This window comes from Polyodon spathula, chromosome 19, assembly GCF_017654505.1.
Source record: "Polyodon spathula isolate WHYD16114869_AA chromosome 19, ASM1765450v1, whole genome shotgun sequence".
Classification (NCBI taxonomy): domain Eukaryota; kingdom Metazoa; phylum Chordata; class Actinopteri; order Acipenseriformes; family Polyodontidae; genus Polyodon; species Polyodon spathula.
In genome coordinates this window covers 30,040,851-30,060,547 of record NC_054552.1, presented here as the reverse complement: position 1 = coordinate 30,060,547, position 19,697 = coordinate 30,040,851, and the positions used below count along the sequence as shown (strand labels likewise).

General features: G+C 39.2%; 1 protein-coding gene across 2 annotated transcripts in view; it reads right to left on the bottom strand.

The window, feature by feature from the left end:
* adamts17 (ADAM metallopeptidase with thrombospondin type 1 motif, 17) overlaps nt 1-19,697 on the bottom strand; it is a 79,959-nt gene that overhangs the window by 8,216 nt on the left and 52,046 nt on the right. For both annotated transcript variants that reach the window (XM_041218747.1, XM_041218749.1), the window contains 6 exons: nt 17,139-17,219; nt 12,358-12,515; nt 10,980-11,139; nt 7,700-7,835; nt 2,165-2,369; nt 1,646-1,798 (listed from right to left, as the gene is read on the bottom strand). In XM_041218747.1, coding sequence (XP_041074681.1) covers nt 1,646-1,798; nt 2,165-2,369; nt 7,700-7,835; nt 10,980-11,139; nt 12,358-12,515; nt 17,139-17,219 — 893 coding nt within the window. The remainder of the gene's footprint in view (nt 1-1,645; nt 1,799-2,164; nt 2,370-7,699; nt 7,836-10,979; nt 11,140-12,357; nt 12,516-17,138; nt 17,220-19,697) is intronic.

The following is a 19,697-nucleotide window of genomic DNA, read 5'->3' as shown; positions in this document are numbered from 1 at the left end:
AATGTATTTTTAAAAGATATTTGGATAAAGAAAATGTTTTCTATTATGTTATGATATTAATATTTGGAGTGATATGGAAACTGCCAACACTTGACTTGCCAAAATAGTAATAAGGCCTCACAGTGCTTTATGAGTTCCACAACAGGTCTTTAGCAGTGCTGGAAATCATTCTAACACTGCTGGATTATTGTGAAGTGTCTCTTTATGAGGGTCCTTCTGGATAATAGTTCCTCACAAGAAGAAGACTGCATGCATGTTACACAGCAGCAGTGATGGGAAGGTGTGCAGAACAGTGGAATCCCTCAATTACAAGCACCAAAGGTACCGAGTACAACGTTCTTCATTACTGAGAACTGTTCCTTTACATATTCTCACCCCCAATGGGATGCATACAGACTGGTTAGACATCACTATCTTCTCAAACCTGTTGTGGGTTATTTGCCTCATTTTTGCACAAGTCTAAATAATAAAAGTTTAGGATACTATTGCTTGATTGAAGGTTTTGATGCATGATCTCATTACTATTATTAACTTGGCAGCTTAGACAATTAACACAAAATAGATCATGGTGCCGCATTGACAAGTTATGAATTTCAAAAGGACCAGCAACAAATTTTGCATTATACCACTAATTTGTATCATCATTGGTAGTCTATAAGCCAAATGTATACTGTCTGTTTTTATTTAAGGTTAGTCTTTGGTGCATTGCTAAATTGTGCACAATTACAAACCACCTGCACATTAGAGTAGGTGTGTTTCCTATTCCTACACAGATGTTTAGAATGAGCTGGAGGGGTTAGTGGCACATGTGTGCAGTCTATTGCTCCCAACATGGTGGAGAAACCAGAAATGTCACTTTGTTTTCAAGGCTTGTAAGCACACCCTGCTTTTAGGATAAAAATAGGTATTTGCTTGTTCACCTCAAAAATGCATTGAGCACAACTGGCAACGCACGAGAAAAAGTGGAAACATTTCTTAACAAATTGATGCAATTGTAAGTGTTGCAATTGACTGCAGCTTTCGTACATCTCATTATAGTATTTGAGAACCCTCATTTGCATGATCTCCGCCGCCTTTTTGGGAATTTATGCAGGAGCGCCCACAATTATATATTCATCTATACAATACTATATTAAAATCATCAGTCCATGCTGCAATAGAGGGCTTACAAAATAAAGATGACACAATTGAAATGTGTACAGCAGAAATAAAATATGGTAAAACCAATGATCTAAAACTATTGTTAATGATGCCGTAATTCATGCTGCTGACATGTATTCGCTATCCAGCAAACGAAAGAGCAGACTGTTCACTCAGGGTTGCATTTCACAGCGATTTGACATTTGCGACTGCAAAGAACTCAAACAAAACATCAGAGGAAAACTAGCCATTCAATGACTTACCCTTGTAAGGTTGTTACCTTGCAGCCACACTATGCAGGTGTTTTATATTGTGATTACTTGCTGTGTAGTGCTTTGATCCCCAGTAAATTTGCAGTTTGCCATGTTTATACTGCAGATTTACCATCATTTTTTTTATCCACCACTCTGCTTGTCTATTTCCTGGAAATGTTTATTCCACTTTGATTTTGTCTATCATTTCTCCCCACATGTTCAGTTTGCACAGATTGTAAGTGCAGCTTTACCTTGGACCAGTCTCCAGTCTTCCACTCGTAACAGTTGGAGTGATCTTCACATGCCTCCTCCTCTCTGGGCCGGGTTGCTGGGTCACATTTCCCCTGAGAATTGGTGCAAGCCACTGTGCGCCGGTGGGTGCCTTTGCCACAGTCTGCAGAACACTAAGGCGGCAAAATGAAGTCAGTGTGCTGTAACTAATTACTTTCTGCAGCCGCACTGGTACAACATCAAGAATGTGGTAGGTAGGGTATAGCACCTTCAAGTCATGATAATCATTATGCCAGTCATTCTGGCTCGCGTTGCATGATAATACTGTATAATAATAATCCTTTATCTATAAACACACACATACATATGAGACTTCTCATAGTTTTCAGTAACTGCACATCATTCTCTACTACAGCGATTCTGAATTTTTTTTTTATTTTTTTTTTTTATACAGGGGAGCATATTTTGTCCATCAAGGTCCCTTTGAGGTGACAGGTCATTTTCAAGTGCATGACTATCTGTAAATCAGGAAGCCCTACCTTTGACCATTCAGAAGCTTCCCAGACTGTAAGACAATCGCGACCTTCACAGCCCTGCACCATGGTTGGCTTGGGACCCAGGCAGTAGATATCTCGGGTGTTGACATAAGAGCCGTTCTGGAGCTGATAAATGCAGGTCACTTCCCGAAGCTGGATGCCTTTCGCACAGGTGACGGAACAGGGACCCCATTCAGCAGTCACCCACCTGCAAAGGAGGGGGAAGATTGGGATCATCGACAAGCTTGATGAGCCTCAAAAGATATGAAGTGTTGGGGAGGTGCACAAAATTCATGTTCGACTTTGTAGGTCAAATTTTATCATAGAAACATTCTACACACAACTACAATGCAAACACAGCACCTGCTGTTCTTTAAAGCCCAAATAGATTTAAAATTGGATTCAAAGGGTGGTGATTTTAGCTGTATAAAAGCCCCCCTTCCCCTCCATGTTCAGGCATACTGTATTTTTTCAATCAAATAACCTAATCTCTGCGTGTCCATTCAAGGAATTTTAATGCCACTATCAAGCAATTTGTAAGAAAAGTTTGGATACTAATTGTTCAGTTTCAGTTGCATTGTTTGACATGTATTTATTAGCGCATATGAATGCCTGCAATGACATTAAGTGGTGTGTGGCCAAAGGCGTAAAACAAGGGGATTTTGTATGTTTGTTTTACAAAGGGAAATTGGGTTAAAACAATCCCAAGAAGTCCTTAAATATTGCTGTGGGATTAGAATCTGTCTCCCAAGGCTCCGTTTTCAGCAAGCATTGATACATTCACTTTTGCCCTGTGTTTTAGAAGTTTCCTTCCTGTCTGCTAAGGGGAACACAGCTGGCCTGGCTTGTTGTTCGGTCAGGCAAGGCTGTACTTCGCAATCCTGACAGCCTGCTTGTGTCTGGTGTGCTCTGAACTGTGTGGGGTTGATGGTGGTGGCGGCGGGAGGGTAAACTCATACTCAATCTTACTGCCGGTCTGAAGATTGGATGGGGAATCTTGAAGAGAAAGGTCAGAATCCTTCTGAGTAATTAATAGCAGAGCAGCAGTAAGAAACACAATATGAAAAGTTTAAATACAGCCTCTGATACAATAGGAAACACTTCGCAGTGCTGCTCCATATTAAAATCTAGACCCACACTGTAACTGCAGTACCTGGTGTTTAAACCAAAACCAGTCAGGGTTGGAGATCAGATATGAAACACAATCTAAAGGCAATATAAATAATTCTAAAGAACATGCTGAGCATTTCCAAAGCTACCTCCGATTATATACAGACCAATGTATCAATATAAATATGAAAACACGCCTTATTACCTTCTCTGAGGACTCTTTCTCCGAGACTAGTACAAATGGATTCCGTAGTTCACATTAATTTAACCCTGCTTGTAGGTTATCACACACCTGTACATCCTTTTAGAGATGGGGAAGATCAAGACTAGCGAGACTTATCCAAGCCCCCACCACCACCACCACCATCCCACCCCAACCAGAGTGCTGAAGCAAACAGCACTATTAAATATATCAAAACCCTGGTGTTGAATATTAAATGAGGCATTTCATTTATTTTCATTGTACCTGCCTTTCTTATGATACCAGAACCTATTTGGTAATAGAAAATATTAGCAACATTAATGAACGATAAAAGGAACACACAGTAAAAACGTAAGACCCATTTGCTGCTCACTGAGTACATGCTACATGTATTACAAGGACAAAATCCCCCCCCCCCCCCCCCCCCCCCCCAAACAAATAATAAATGCATTTTCAGTTCAGTAACACTCCAGTGAAACACACAGCGAATACTTGTGCATCAGTACATGGGAACTTGGCCTCCCTAGCTCTGCAACGGGAAAGGCACCCTTTCAGTCGTTCTTTTACGGAAATCTCACATTTCTCAACTGAAGCACCAGAGGACACTGCCTTGTGTAAGGTAATGCGCACAAAATGATACAACATGTTAAGCACCTTGAACTGTTTGTTGACACTGGCAGGAACGTTGTAAAAATAGGGAGGCAGCGTGGATTAGTGTGCCTCAATCAGGGGAGTTCACACTGGGTTCCTCAGCTGCAGAGAAGTTTAGCACAGCTTGTTTGAGTGGTTACATCTGCCGCTCTCTCAAAATAATAAAAACAAAATCTCAAGATTAAAAAAGAATGGCAGTAATAATGAAAGCTTGTTCGGGATACTACAGGAGAGATTGTAAAACAATAACGAATAATAAAAAAAAAGTTAAAATGGCTCGTTTTTATTAGAAGATATCCATAAGAAAACTTTACCAAGATAGAGAATCATAGAATACAGTTGTGTACCGATTGCGAAACCAAAGTGTCCATTCATCAATGGGCCAGAAAACAAAGTCACATGGCCACAATACAACAGCCATGTTAGATGAGAGAGAGAGAGAGAGACATTGCTACAGATATATACAGTACACCCTCGCTATAACTAACCTGTTGGGGTCCAAGCCTTCTGTTCGTTATATCGAGGGGTTCGTTATAGTGAAAGGACAATCAGAATGTACGATAAACTGTTGGAGATGAGATGAGATTGTGAATACAGGTAGAATTACACATACCTGTTTGTCTCATGCATGCAGTATTCTGCCTTTGCTTTATCCTATTCGTTAAAAAATTAAAACGCAGTACAGAAAGCAAAAATCCCAAATTGAAGCTGAACTTTTATTCAAAATTAATCTGACATGAATCGTTTCAAAGTCCACCAACTCTTAATCCAACAAGCAAGAATCCCAAACTTATCTTTTATTCCAAATCAACCAGACATGAAAAGTTCATCAGATCCTTTTTTTGTTGTTGTTGTTTTTTCTTTAAATCAATTTTTGCTTTGCCGCATGGTTGCTGAACAGGCCAGAAAAATCAGAGTGCTTTTTGACCACCTATATTCATGACAGATATGCCATGGTTACTCCTTTTTTCAAACAATCAATATAGTTTCCAGCTTTGTTGCAACATGATTTTCGTTTGAGGCATAATAAAAAGTATGCACTGTGTAAGTAAGACAAAAGAGTTGTCTTCACTGTGGAGGTGGCATCCTGTGCATACAGACTGGGATGTTGACACTGGGTGTTTATATGATCATTTTTTTATTTTTTTATTTGGGGTCCAGGCTCATTATAATGAAGGCTGTTATAGCGAGAGTGTACTGTATATGCTTATTCCTCACTGCTATATTTGTGTTAGAATGACATATGTGAATATATCAATGTTGTACCTTTAAAAGTTATTTGCAGACAAAATGCATACAAAAAAGTTTGTATAACCACCAAGGCTGCAGCTTAACCACTTAAACAGAGCCAACAAGTACAACAGTAAAACATCTGTCAATTTGTGCAGCTGTATGTCTTCCAAAGTCGGATGTTCTCATAAAAATCTTCTCATTTAAAACCCACAGACTATGACTATTAAACTTCACACTAAGCCAAAAAAACTAAATCTGTATCATTTTGGTTGCATAATTCCATGTGTGGTGAGATGGCTGTTTTTTTGTTTTTTTTTTCAACAGGAACTTGAAGGGACCACCATAAAGTTGTAGGAGCAACAGTATACACACACATATATGCCGTGTTTAGATCAGTGTCTTGGAAACTATAGATATTGGGATATGTGTCACATTATATGGCTGTCACGAGTCATTACTATCGGCTGCTTCGTGGTGCTACCAGGTACGTTTTTTTGTTTTCTGTAAGGCATATCAATAAGGCCAAGCTATTTGGCATGACCAGGACAACAAACAGCATTATTTTAACCCAGTTCAATAGGGCTATCTGCAGTAGTCTGAAAATAAATCTGCAGTTTAAGATCCATAAAATGTGACTGCGAACACTTCCTGTTGCGGAATGTAATTTAACTCCTTTAGAAACTGTTTGAACTCGAACTCCATGGACTGGAAAACGATTTGACTTTTTTAAAGCTTCACGCAAGCACTTATGAAATATAGTACGACCTTGTAAAACTATTGCCTGTGCTACAAACATGTATCAGTGTGCTACAAGTCAAAAAGGAACTGCAATCTTTCTTCTAAATTAAAAGTCATGAAGGATCCATACTTCACTTCAGTAATCAAATTCTACAGACAATACAGGATTTTGTGTTAACGGGACAGAACTCTTAATGGGAAGACATGTAAAATGATTCTCTTTTTCAAGGATCAGGAGCGCACTGCAGTTACCTTTCACAGTATGAATTGCACAGCATGCACTCTTATCTAAAGAACACATCTGAACTCGCATGAAGTTGGCTTAGTTGTTATTCATGCCAGGGCATAATTTTCCAATATAGCTCAGGCTGCAACAAGTCTCTATAGCCACCAAACCCGAGATAAATACCTAATTCTATTGCACACCAATTCGGTAAGGTTTGTGACTCGGATTTCAGCTTCATTCACACATGGGATGTGGAAAATGAGTAACAGAACTGTACATGGCAGGCTGGCTTACAGTCAAGATACACCCTACTAGGTGAGATAAGCTCACAATGGGGACCCCAGTTTGCCTCATATTCCTGTAGCTCCAGCTATAAAAGACAGGATACCGCTATTGGTGTAATCTCAGGAGTCTCAGCATGCCTGTAACAAATAAGCCACTAAGCTGCTGGATAGTACAGGAATTGAAAAATAACAAAATACCACACTGCTATGAACCATGCATCACATGACCCGGGAAGATCCCAATAACAGTGCTAGTTCCAGGGAACTCCCAAACTCCACCTGAGACGAGGAGTCAACACAAACATGCTGAGCCGCAGCAGGGCTCGGAATACCAGATTATTATACTTCTGTGATGTACACCGATAGCTAAAATGACATCTCCCTCCACAAGTGTAGTGTACAAGATGGGAATATTAAATTATTTTTATCAAGCAAATCAAAACATCATGAGGAAGGAACGCTTAAAACCCAGAGGACTTGCAGATGTATCTCGTAAAAGTTACAGAAACACAGACCAAAAAAAGAAATGCCAGAATGTTATTAATGTTCAAATCAGGGCCTGGTGCCACTTCACACTTCCTGAAAGGGCCAAACTCATTTGAGAATGTGGTTTGAAAAAACCCAGAGAAACAAAGCAAGCCAGATCCTTTTCTCATTTTAATTATACATAGCCCCAAAGCACTGCAACTGCTGATCAAACAGTGCTCTAATCAAAAACCACTGCAGAGAGTCCAATGTGAATAAATGGTTCAGTTGGATGAAATGTTTATTGAAACAGTACCCTTGCAAAGTACTGATCTTTAAATTGAAGCTTGTTTTAATGACGCAACACAAAATAGCAACCCGAAATAACACATGAGCAAAGGATCCACAATCTCACTGGAAAAGGGATTGCTGCAGTTAATGTTAGAAACACTATGGTACAAACTTATTTCCAGAATAAAATAATTCACTATTACAATTAATCATTTTAAATGGATAACCCATGAAACTGCAAGTTGTTCAAGGTCACAAGGTAAAATGGATTAATCATGATTAGGGCTTGAATTACTGTCCAACTATTTCCGGCTATGATCCTAGATGAAGAGACTCACCGTGATTGGCAGGGGTGTGTATTGCACCTCCTGACGTGGGCGGCTGGTCGATTCTCTATCTGACAGCTGCTCTCATTGGCCAGGGTCATCGTCTTGTTAATCATCTGCATACAGGAGACGGTAGTTTTGCGTTCGCCTAAATAAAAGCAAAATGAAACACATACACTTTTAAGGTTACATTTCTTTAAAAAACTGTACCAAAAAGACAGTTCTCTAAAATAAATACACATAAAACTATTTGATTGAAAAAAACAGATCGTCGGGTCAATGTATTGGAAATCAAAGTACCAATAGTGTATTTCTCTCAATGAAAATAAACACAGTATGATGCTTTCTGTTCTCTCATTTATGGCTTAAAATACTGTAGGATAGACAGCATACTGATGCTGAGAATAACCCAACATATTTCAAGTTTACATGGCAGTTTAAAAGGCGAATTACTTATCTGCATTCTGTAGCTAGCCTTGGTAAAACAGGTCGTAAATCTTAACGAGAATTACTTCTCAAATCAAAGAGAGTGGTAATTAAATCAAACCAAGCAGAACACATTTTGTGGTGTCAATCTTTTCAGATGCGAATCAATCAGTTTATTTATTCTGTCCTCTAAATAACTCTAAACGACGTCTCATACAGAACTGTTTATGCCCACATTTAGAGGTTCAAGTAAACTGCTAAGCGACCAGACATAAAACAAAATTCGAACTACAGTAATAGGGATGAACCTGGAGTCAGTCTGCCATACAAAAGGAGGTAAGGCTGTATTGAAGATTCCTTTCTCATTTTCAAAAATGCACAAATCAGATATATAAAAACTATAGCAATAGTCTGATTCTGTGACTGAATTGATAGTATTGCAACAGCTCAAGGTGAAGATGAAGATGAACAGTCCTGCAATAATTACAGCTATAATATAAATAAGGCAGCCTAACAGAAAGCCCAATTACTGATTTATTTTAAACTGGAAACAATCCAGTGACCCATATCATTGTAATGCTTTCCCAATACCCTCTTTCTTGGTGCCCTGAATTAACAAGGCAATTACGAATGTTATTTTTGGTTGCGAACCTGACTACCAATTTAGCACTCAGCTGAGCATGGCAGATCTCCAAAGTGTTATTAAAAAAAATAGAGTCAGCTTTAGATACGTTCTTGCTTTAAAAAAATAAATAAAAATGTGGCGCTGAACCAACTTTTATGATTACTGCATTTATTATTTTGTCATTAATTTGCAGAACTGTATTATACGGTGTAAATCAAATTCTAAAAACACTGCACTGCTCCTGAGAGTGGAGCCCTATGATGAAGTGAAATGACAGCGCTTTTCAAACATGACTAAAGCAGTGCTCAGTGATACAGACCCGACAATCAGGCGTGCAGGGTTGGAAGAGATAGCAAGATGTCTAACAGCACCTGGGGGTATTGTACTGTATATACGTTGAACCTACAGTAGAGAGTTAGCAGATACAATGAGAAGCAAAGCTCTGCCAAAACAGACATTCCCTTGATTTTACTGGGGGGGGGGGTTAGTAAGAAAGCCAGTTAAAAACGCATTTACATCAGCTTCACAATAATGCCATGCAATCTGAAAACAAAAGGAAGAAGACTTTGCATTATTTGAAATGTAATCCTGATCTCCAGTAAAACAAACACCAACAGCAGCCTGAACTCATTCAGTGTTATCACTTGTAATGAAGTTAGTGCTTTTGAGAGGCGCCAAATTGCCAGGGTGTCTACGTTGATGCTATAGCTATACCTAATAATGGGTTTATTATTAGTAATCCAAACTCAAGCAGAACAAATGTTTCAGCTAAAGCTATAGTTCCATATGTAACCGCATGCATGCTCTCAAGATGGTTGCGTCGCATGGGGCCCCGATCTTAGAACTTGCCACACATTTTGCTTCTCTGATATTCACCTATCAGAAAGATATGTTGTATAAATTATTACCATATGGAGATCACAAATAAACTGAATGACGGCAGATGTGCTTCTAACCATGACATGATTCTATATACCCATTTTAAATCTTGGCTACCTGATCTTCAAACTGGGGAGTCGCATACAGGCATGAACCCCTGCTTCTGAAGACCAGTACATCTGTGGTATTAGAAAAGCATGATGTCCTCAACTTAAACTTGCACATTTAGGAGGTCAGTCACGTCTGCAAATACCCATACTCTGCCAACACTAGAAATCCAAATTTAAATCAGGAGCAGCTTGATCGAATCAAAACAATATGCAAGCAGTCCTTTCATATATAGCCTATAGTGAGATTCAGGGGGCAAGAGCTGGGGCCACGTAACTATTTAGTCTATCATTAATTCCCTATTTAAACCTCAATCACACACACCTTTTCTGTCTAGTGGTTTTTGCTTTCTCCTCCTCCCCTCCTCCTTTTACTGCACCTTTGCATCGGTCTCCTCGGGCGGGCATGCAGGTCTCACTTCCCTGACCTCACGTCAGCTATGCTACCTCTTCCTTCACATAGGGGAGTTCTCATCACATGAGGGGACCCACGGCCATACTATCCTTTCTCAGCTCATGCGCTTATCTTACCTCACCACGTGAGGTGCTGTTCTATTTTCTTTAGGGACGTGGCCCACTTTACACTCTCTGTGCTCGAGTCCCAGTCTAACCCATCTACTCTGTTGTACAGGTTTCCTGCGGGATGCCTCTCTGCTCCCGGCTTCAGAGGCCTGTGCCTCACCTCATTTGAGAGCAGCACCAGATGAGTCAGGCAACCCTTTACCACCATTTCCTTTCAGGTCCTAACTGCACCAGGACTGCTCCCGAGAGACGCCTCTGCAGAGTCAGATCCTCGGGACCCCTCGAGACCAAGCCCTATCCTTGAAGCAGCTCACTCCTCTATCCGCCCTCTACTGTCCCACTAACAGCCTGTTTCTGCTTCCTCTGCTCTTTCGTGATAGCTCCAGCTCACGTCCCATGAACTGAGCTTTCTGAAGAAACTAAAAGCTCATATTTCAGAAGGGGTGTGCAACTGTAATTTCTACCCCATCTACAGCTGAGGCAACTATCTCTTTCAAGAAAGGCAAACCGTAAAATAAACATGAAAACTGACCATGATAAATTGTATATGGACTGATCGCATAATAGACTTTCTGACTTCCTTACTGTATCTCTTACAAAATATTGACCAGTCACATGAAGATTTTATCAGCCAGAGTATTAAAAGTTAATGGCAGCAGATCATTTTTTAATAGTATGATTCCATGCTACAGAAGTAATAATAATAATAACAATAATAATAATAATACCAGACCTCCACCACACTGGACACTGCAGTCCTCCCAGCTGCTGTGGCTCCAGATGTAGAGTGGCTCTGGCTGCTTCGCTTGCTCTATCTCGTTTCTCTCAGTCTGGTTTATTGAGATGGTGTATTCGTAATGGATCCCATAGTTTTGGTCGTGGAACAGCAGCACCTGATTTGAAATTTAAAAAAAAGAAGCATACAGAGTTGGTGAGACTTCTGCGTGTATTTATTTTTATGTTTTTTTCCTATCTGTGTTTCCTATGTACTGTCTGAATTCAATGCTTTGAAATACACTACTGTCAACGTCAACCAGCACAGACAAAACCAATTGTGCAGGAAACACAGCAATCAGTGATATTCAGGGGTATTAAAAAAAATAAAAATAAAAAATCAACAAACAAAAAATAATAATTACCACGTCACAAATAGGAGCAATTTAACTGGCAATTATCCAAACCACTTTGTGTTAAGTATCAGTTACATGGTGGCACAATTGTATCAACAAACAATATAAGAGACAACACATGAATTCAGAAAATGCTTCCAGAAATGCTTTGGATCACTCCCCCTAGATAGTTCTTGAACTTCATTAGGACAGACTTAAGATGCACATGAAAGCAATTTTCTTCAATTTTCTAGTGATGTTTATTTTTTTGTGCAATTGCCTGCAAAGATGTGTCACAATGGACTCTGAGTGCTCTCGCAGCTCGTCAGATATGCGTGTTCCTTCATGCTGTTTACATAGGCAAACTACCCCTTTCAAGGGCTCAACATATCCTCAGTTACAGTCGATATCACAGCTTCAAGCAAACGGTGGGTAGGGGAGATTGCACATGGAACATCAGCAATTCAGTAGAATATTTATTCAAGATCAGGCATCAATGTCATGGTTCTCTAGAACAGCTTGTAATGCTGCCAAGTGTGTTCCCTTTGAAGTCAATTGATTTCGCTGTGCATTTTTTTTGAGGGGCTATTAGACGACTTAATGTAATCCTAAGTGATGTAAATTATCCTTTTTTTGAAGTCTGTGGTATATAAACCTAATCCAGTGTTTTTCATGGAAGGGTTCTATCAATCTGCAGCAAGCATAAGTGATTTATCTATACACATTTTCTTTTTAATCTTCCCCTATAAAAAGTGAGGCAAACCATGGTAAACCTAAGGGGACAGCATCTTAAAAAGGGGCTGTTGGCTGTCTTTGTACACTTGAAATGTTTTTGGACAGATATAAAATAAGACAAGAACCTTTGACTTGTTGCAGTTTGCAAATAAAAAAACACACTCTCCATAGTTCATAAAAACGTACCAGAAATCAATTTGTTAACTGATGCTGAAAATAAAAAATTAAAAAAAAATTCGAGACTCAAACCAAGGCTAATGGCTTTACCAGCAGCTGCAGGGGTGTTTTAGTGGGTCCCTTGGCAGACATTTTCTCCCAGAGCCCCCTCCTGACGTAGCGGACGGTGGTGCCAGCGATCTGGAACTCCCCGGGCAGCTCAATCTTCCAGTCGCTGTTGATGGATCTCTTGCTGGAGTCCTTTAACGCTGAGGTATTCAAAACCAGTTGACACATCAATACAGTACACTTACCACAGCATCCCAGAAACACTTCAAAACACCCATCACCAAGCACAGCAGCAAATAGCACTGCATCTATTTCATTTATTGTAGAAACAGCACGTGTAATCAGCCTGTATGTTATACTAGATCTGGCTGCACAGCACAGTACGGTTGTAGGAATTTTCAGAACATAATTTTGTGGACAACAGGTCTTATGGAGAATAATACTCTAGCCTTGGTAGATTGGTTGGTATAATACGTGGTGCAATCAGTGGTATATGTGGTGTGGCCAACATAGATATTATCTTCAATTACATTTGGTAATTCAGGCTAATTTGAAATGTTACTCTAAGCACAGTCCAAGTTTGGTAATACAGTCATACCTGTTTTCTAGGGCTGCTGGAGAAGTAATAAAGAACTATACATATCTTATAAAGGGTTAACCACACAGAAGCTGAAAAGAAAAGCTTCAAGTTGCTCCAGAGTCCTACATCTGGAGGTTTTGTACCAAAGCCAAATGACTTGTATGTACAAAGGTTTAGCACACTTCTCTTTGCGTCTTTGTCCCAAACATACCAAGTTTGTATTGTGTGCAAGCATGTATTTTTTTGTAATATTGCTGCAGGTTAAAAGCAAAATCAATGTTGTCATAGTCAATTGCACCATCAACAATTACCTATTTAATAAATGGCTTAAAGCCAGACAACTTCATTTGAATTTCTGGGGTTGAAAAAAAAAAAAAAAAAAAAAAATAATTAATTAATTACTTTCAGAATCCTTTTCTATCAGAACACAGAAAGCTACCCTAAAATGTGGTATCTGAAACATGTGGCAGCTTTGATAAAGATAATGCACTTTCTTCTTTAGACAAGACAAGAAAATAGACTAGGCTTGCAAGTTAGCGATATCTTAAGTTATACACAACATTATTAAACAATACAATCCAAGTCTCACACGCACCCAGCTATTAACCCTAATTTATACCACTGCTGCATACTTTACAGATTTCATTTGGAGGTGAAAACACAGGCCAACGTAGAGATCAAGGCTTTTCCACACTTACCACTTCAAGACAAGCAGCTTGGATTTTTAAAAAGCTCTTTGCTATTAATGCAAGCTAGAGATAACAGATGTGTGTGAAGAAAATAATAACAACAATGGGATCTAGTGTTTATCCACTCTGAACAACAGATGTTCTAGAATCAAAGGAATGGGAATGCTCCTTTTAAGATTCTTTCCACTGTACCGCACTGAACCCAGACTCTCATAGCCTTTTCAGCAAGAATACTCTGGGGCCAACACACTTGTTTTGTGATAATACTGTATTTTGCATGATAAATGGGGTCTGTTGATTAAATCGGATACATTCTCAGAATAAATCAACACACTATAAAGAAAAAAAAAAAGCACACCTATTTTTTTTTTCCTGTAAAATAAATGTCACCACCCCCCCTCGAAGAAATAAGTCAAGTTTTTCCTCCTCCAAGTCCCTCTTACTAAAGGATCAGGCCATTCGTGAGAAGAGCAGTTTTTTTAAGATACTTGAAAATAAGCTTGGGTAGGGCTGAACGCATTTGATTGCTGCCAAAAAGCCACTGTATATTTATTCTGTTTAAAGTGCTTAAAACTGCTTGGGCAAGGATTCCTGGAACAGTAGTGAAAGGGCTGGGCTCAGGTTATGAGGCTGATTCTGGACAATCCAAGTCTTAACTTAAGGCCTCCAGTTTATACCACAGAACAGAATGCCACATGCCACATTTTCTGCTTAGGAATGGCAGGCCAGTATTTTCCTCCCTTCTGCCAGGTTTCCGGTTATATTTTAAGTACCGTGTTAAAATCACTGTACATATTGAATGCTTTACTTAGCATTGCTGTGGCCTGCAGCCTATTTGCTGCTGCATGCAGCCCGTCTGGCATTGTTCTGGTATTAGTCTGACTGTCTTATTCATTGGTGATCAGAATCTGGGAGGAGTCATGTCAGAAACTGCACTGTGTATCTGTTTGGACCAGGGGTCCCCCACTGTCTAACACAGCATGGGAAGCCAGAGGCAGGCGTCGTTGTACAGGTGGAAGATGGAGCAACAATGAACACTGGGGAAATGCTCCACCAAGGGTTAAATAGGGGATTCAATCAGTTTAGTAGGGGAGAGTACCATCTCCTAAACTAATTGTAGTTTTCTATATACTTAACAAAAAAACTGAAAAAAATAGAAATATATGTGGCATTTCAAAACCTAACATGAAATACTGTACTACTAACTATTACGGCTTCTGGTAGACCAGGGCCACTCAACCCTGGTCCTGGAGGGCCACTATCCCTCCTGGTTTTTGTTCCAACTGTACCCTAAATTACTTAAATAGACCAATTAAGTGCTTAATCGGTCCAAATAATCAATTTAGTGTACAGAACAAAATCCAGGAGGGACAGCAGCTCTCCAGGACCAGGGTTGAGTAGCGCTGCATTAGACTTCTGTGATATCATTTGCTAGCTTCTTTGATTACTTGATGTTGAATAAAAAAAGGATTTAAACTCATAAAATTATTTTAAAACAATAACATGATACTCTCCAACACTAGAAAAGAAAATAATCTTTAAAAAAAAAAAAACATCTGCATTACAGGTTTTCTTGGAAAGAATGAGAAGAACCAAAACTCCAGTCCATCCTTATGGTACTCAAAGGTCCTAGCAGTAGCCTAGCTGAGTCTTTAAATCAGCCTTTGCTTTCCCTTAGTCTTGGTTGCTGTTGCTAATTATGCATGTAAGAGTGAGTTCACCACGGATTGTGGTTTTCATGCTGAGAAGCAAAAACCAGTGCACCTTGACCCTTTAAAAACTGTTAAAATGCAACAGAGAAAGGACTTAGACACGCCTGCTGCTGTGTTTAGAACTGTTCTGGGGATGCTGTGCAGCGCCTTGGCAAATTGTAAATCGTGGTTGACTCCAATGTGGCCATAAATGCTATTACAGCTTGCTGCTTGGCAACGTGCATTTACACGCATGTCAAATGTACCGGATCTTGCCTGGGTTCATCCACAAACCTTTGGCAGCAGGAGTCTGCCAACAAATGGACCCCCCTTTAGAAGTCCACGCTCACCCTTGGCCTCTGTAACAGATTTACTGCCTCCAGGGGCGGGATGCAGTAAATCTGTGACAGAGTTTTTTTTTTTTTTTTGTGCCATGAATTTGGCTATTCCAGTTTATCCCAGGGCCCTACCTATCTCTGTTGGAATTGACTTACAACTGCTGTAAGGGAGAAAGAGTGAAAATAAATGTTTCAAAGTGAAGAGAAATTAGAAAATACAGCTAACAGGAAAATGTGGGATGGATGACCCTATATATATATATATATATATATTATAATATATATTATATATATAGATATATATAATATTATATACTACGTATAACCCAGTCTTTTCAACTTCACTTAGAAATGTTTCCTCTGTCAACTTCAAGTTATTATATTGTTCAAGCCTAAAGGAATACAATCAAATATGCCAGATATATGATTACAGGAGATATTTTAGTGCCAAATGCTGTGCTTTCTGCATAGCATTTCATTTTTCCTCTAAACTGAGCTTTGACATTTAATACACTTTGTACTCTAAAAGCAGAATTAAACAACTCAAATCAATCAACCTTCCTAAATGATCATACTAAAACATCCTCTTAAAAATAGAGAATTTTCTCCTTTCCATCTTCCCCTGAGATTCCATTAACCATCTCCTTTGCAACTGCCCCTTTCCGGTGGTCTCCCTTCACCTCCATATCACCGATCTCTACAATAGGGAAGCTCCAACAAGCATTTATTTTATATGATGGGATCACATTACCCAACATTGGACTGCATGATAATGTAATTCAGTTGTACTGGAAATTTTTCACCCAGACAGTTAACTGCATAGCAGTGGGTGACTGACTGCAGCAGTTTCTGATGCCAAACCAAAAGACACCCACACCCTCATTCTGCATTCTCTCCTGTTTAAATATTTCCCAAATTAGTTTTCCTTTCGCTTGCTATTAATAAAGCTGAACAGTTTGTGTATTTTTGGTGAGTTCGGTCTGGTCAACCCCTTCCCGCCCTTAGCAACAGAAACAACAGAAGAGCCCGCCAGGGAGAAACACATATTTCAGGAGTGGTCATTGATAACGTCTAAATTGCTACAAACATGAACAGGGCTTGCTTTGTTCATTCATTTGACCTCGGGCCGATATTCCGCCAAACACAGAAGTTCACCGTCCTATAACTATTATATACAGCTTTATTAATAATACACAAGTACAAAAATCCACCTAGATTTGTTTTCTAATTGTTACTAAACTTTATGTAGTCTATTGTCAATGGACAGATGACATCAGCATGGTAGAAACTGAAAGTGGCACGGCTGATGTCATGAATAGGGTTTCTCTGTGATGTGTCATGGAATACAGAAGGCGAATCATGCGCCGATTGGCTGAAAGATCCTAAGCACTCTATAATGTAATATAAGGAGTCACTGTTAATTGTAATATTGCAGTTCTGTATAGCCATCTTTATGCTTTTTGGCTGTCATTACAGAATATACTGTTTAAGAATATAAGTGTTTAACAGAAAGGAGACTAATTACCAAGAAAGCTGTGCGCTGGTTTATCCTCCACCACTTTGATTCTCCGGGCGCCTGCAGGGATCACAACTGCTTCGATGTAACCTGTAACAACACAAGCATGTGTGAATGACAACATTGCTGCGCAACAGACAACTGTGGGAGAGACAGGGGGCTCTGGAAGCTCAGCTGCTATTTCACCTCAAATCTCTATCACCGACTTGAAGAAAGCTTCGTACTAAACTCAGATCTGGCATGAGCATTTATCCCAGGGCAATTCAAATGGTTTGCAACCCACATTAGAATAAACAAGAGTGCCAAAAGTTAAAACGATAACCTTGTCTTGGGAGCTTGAGGTGATGTGTCTAGTTTATTGCTTCAGTCTCTAAATCTTGAAGCACAGTGATCTGCAAGAATGATCAACCAGTGTTTAGCTACAGGGTCATAATTAGCAAACAACAGACACATCTGTAAGGACAATAAATTAAATTTCATACGTGGATACACCACCTACTGTAACACAGCTTACACCCCAATCACAAGCATTTAATGACATGGACAGTAAGCAAAGTGCAACTACTTTATACTAGAAGTGAGCTTTCTGCAAGAGAAATACGATTTGAGACAAAAAGCCTGATAAAATTCAGGCTCCCCCATCTCCATTTTAATGTCAATTCAGAGTCCAGGCAATAAACAAAAACCAGCTCAATAACACAAGGGTTGAAGGTTTTCTCAAGATGGAAAAATGAAACCTGTTCTAAACCTTGCATTCAAGCTTCATTTTTTGTTTTAATCTAAGAAATAAAACTGAATATAAATGGTTGTTTTGTTTGTAAGACACTTTAAATCATAATGTGGGTTTATGGAATTTCCACAAAGAAGCTGCGCAGTCTGAGAAGTTCAAGTTGTATGGTTTGAACTTTTATAATGTCAGAAATGACAACCCAAAATGAAACCAGATCTAAAATGTTGTTTAGCTCTGTTTAAAGCCATCTAGTAAACAGTGTTAGAAAACACAGTACAGAAGGACATGGCTTCACGCATTAAGAAAGCCATACCACTGCCATTGCACACTAAACACTGTTAAAAAGGTAGCAGATCAAAGCACGTGCCAGCAAACACACTGTAAAACACAAGCTGAATGCTCAACAGTAAAACACCTGAGTTTTAAGGGTTCCTAATGTGGAGGTGCTACTTGAGAGAATCTGAACCAATCAAAAGGCATCTTCTTGAGATAGAAGCGCCTCTCCTTCAGATAAACGCGCTTCCACGCAGTCCAAGACTAGCACTCATGTTGCGATTTTACAGGAGACAATCCTCTTGGCATGTGTGTTTTCCTTGTTGAGACTGCTCTAGCGACAGACTCGTAAAGCTCATTCTTTGTGTGCTGCTTTATAGGTCTGCGGCTTGAGGACACTGACGAAACAAACAAAGTGGGAGACCTCCTGGAGGAAAGATGAAAGTAGAAAAAGAAAGACACGCCAACAAAGGCAGGGGTGGGAAAGAACTGCTGAATTTGCTGCCATCTTTTTAGACTGCCAGGCGGGCCACAGTTCTGCAGGCATTTCTCAATAAAGTATAATATATTTATAATATCATATAAATTTGGGTGAATGTGATGTTACTACAGAATCCTAGCGCCCATATTCAATGTATAGAAATAATGATACAAATTTTTTCGTTTAACCTTTATTTTACCAGATAATTAGATTGAGAACAAATTCTCACTTACAACGACAATCTGGTCAAGAGCAAAAACATCACAGCAGCACAGAGCAAACAAATACAGAGCTAAATAAATAAATAAACAGATTAACAAGTACAAACACATGCAGCAGACAATAGTGAATTCAAATTAAAAACATCCACCGAAACAAAACTCTGTAGTTTTAATTTGATTTGAAATTCATTCCAGTCATGAGCAGCCACAAGCTGAAATTAATTGCACCCAAAAACAGCGGACGCTCTGCGAAGAACCAATTTAATAAATGAATCTCATCTTAAAATTGGAAACTGAAGCAAAAAACTGGTATTTGTTATAGTTACTAGTATAGTATACACATAACCTGAATTTGTGATATGTAAAGAGCTGTTTAAGTTTATTCTCCGAGACTCTGAATGACATGCACTTTGGATACCCCCGTCCTAAACACTGCTACCATGCTCTATCAATAAGCAACGCAGACCATGAAAAAACACCACAAATACGGTTAACCACCACCCACCACCATTATTACTGTACTAATGATACACCCCTAGGCTGTTAGTGAGGCGTTAATCCACAGAGTGGGAAGGGTTACCTTCAAATCAATTAAATTAATTTCAGATGAGTGGGATTTCTGATTTCAAAGGAGTTCTGTGCCTTGTGTTGGTTGATTTCTGTACATCCAATAGATTTCTTGTTTACTCAAAACTAGATTCTCTAAGAAGCATACAATTATACAGACTATACTTAGAAAAAATAAATAAATAACTAACTTTAAAATTGGTCAGATTTATATAACAATTAAATTCTCCTTAGGGACAATTACAGACTTATAATTAAGAAGTGCAGGGGCAAAGGGACATTTTCTTAAAAGGAAT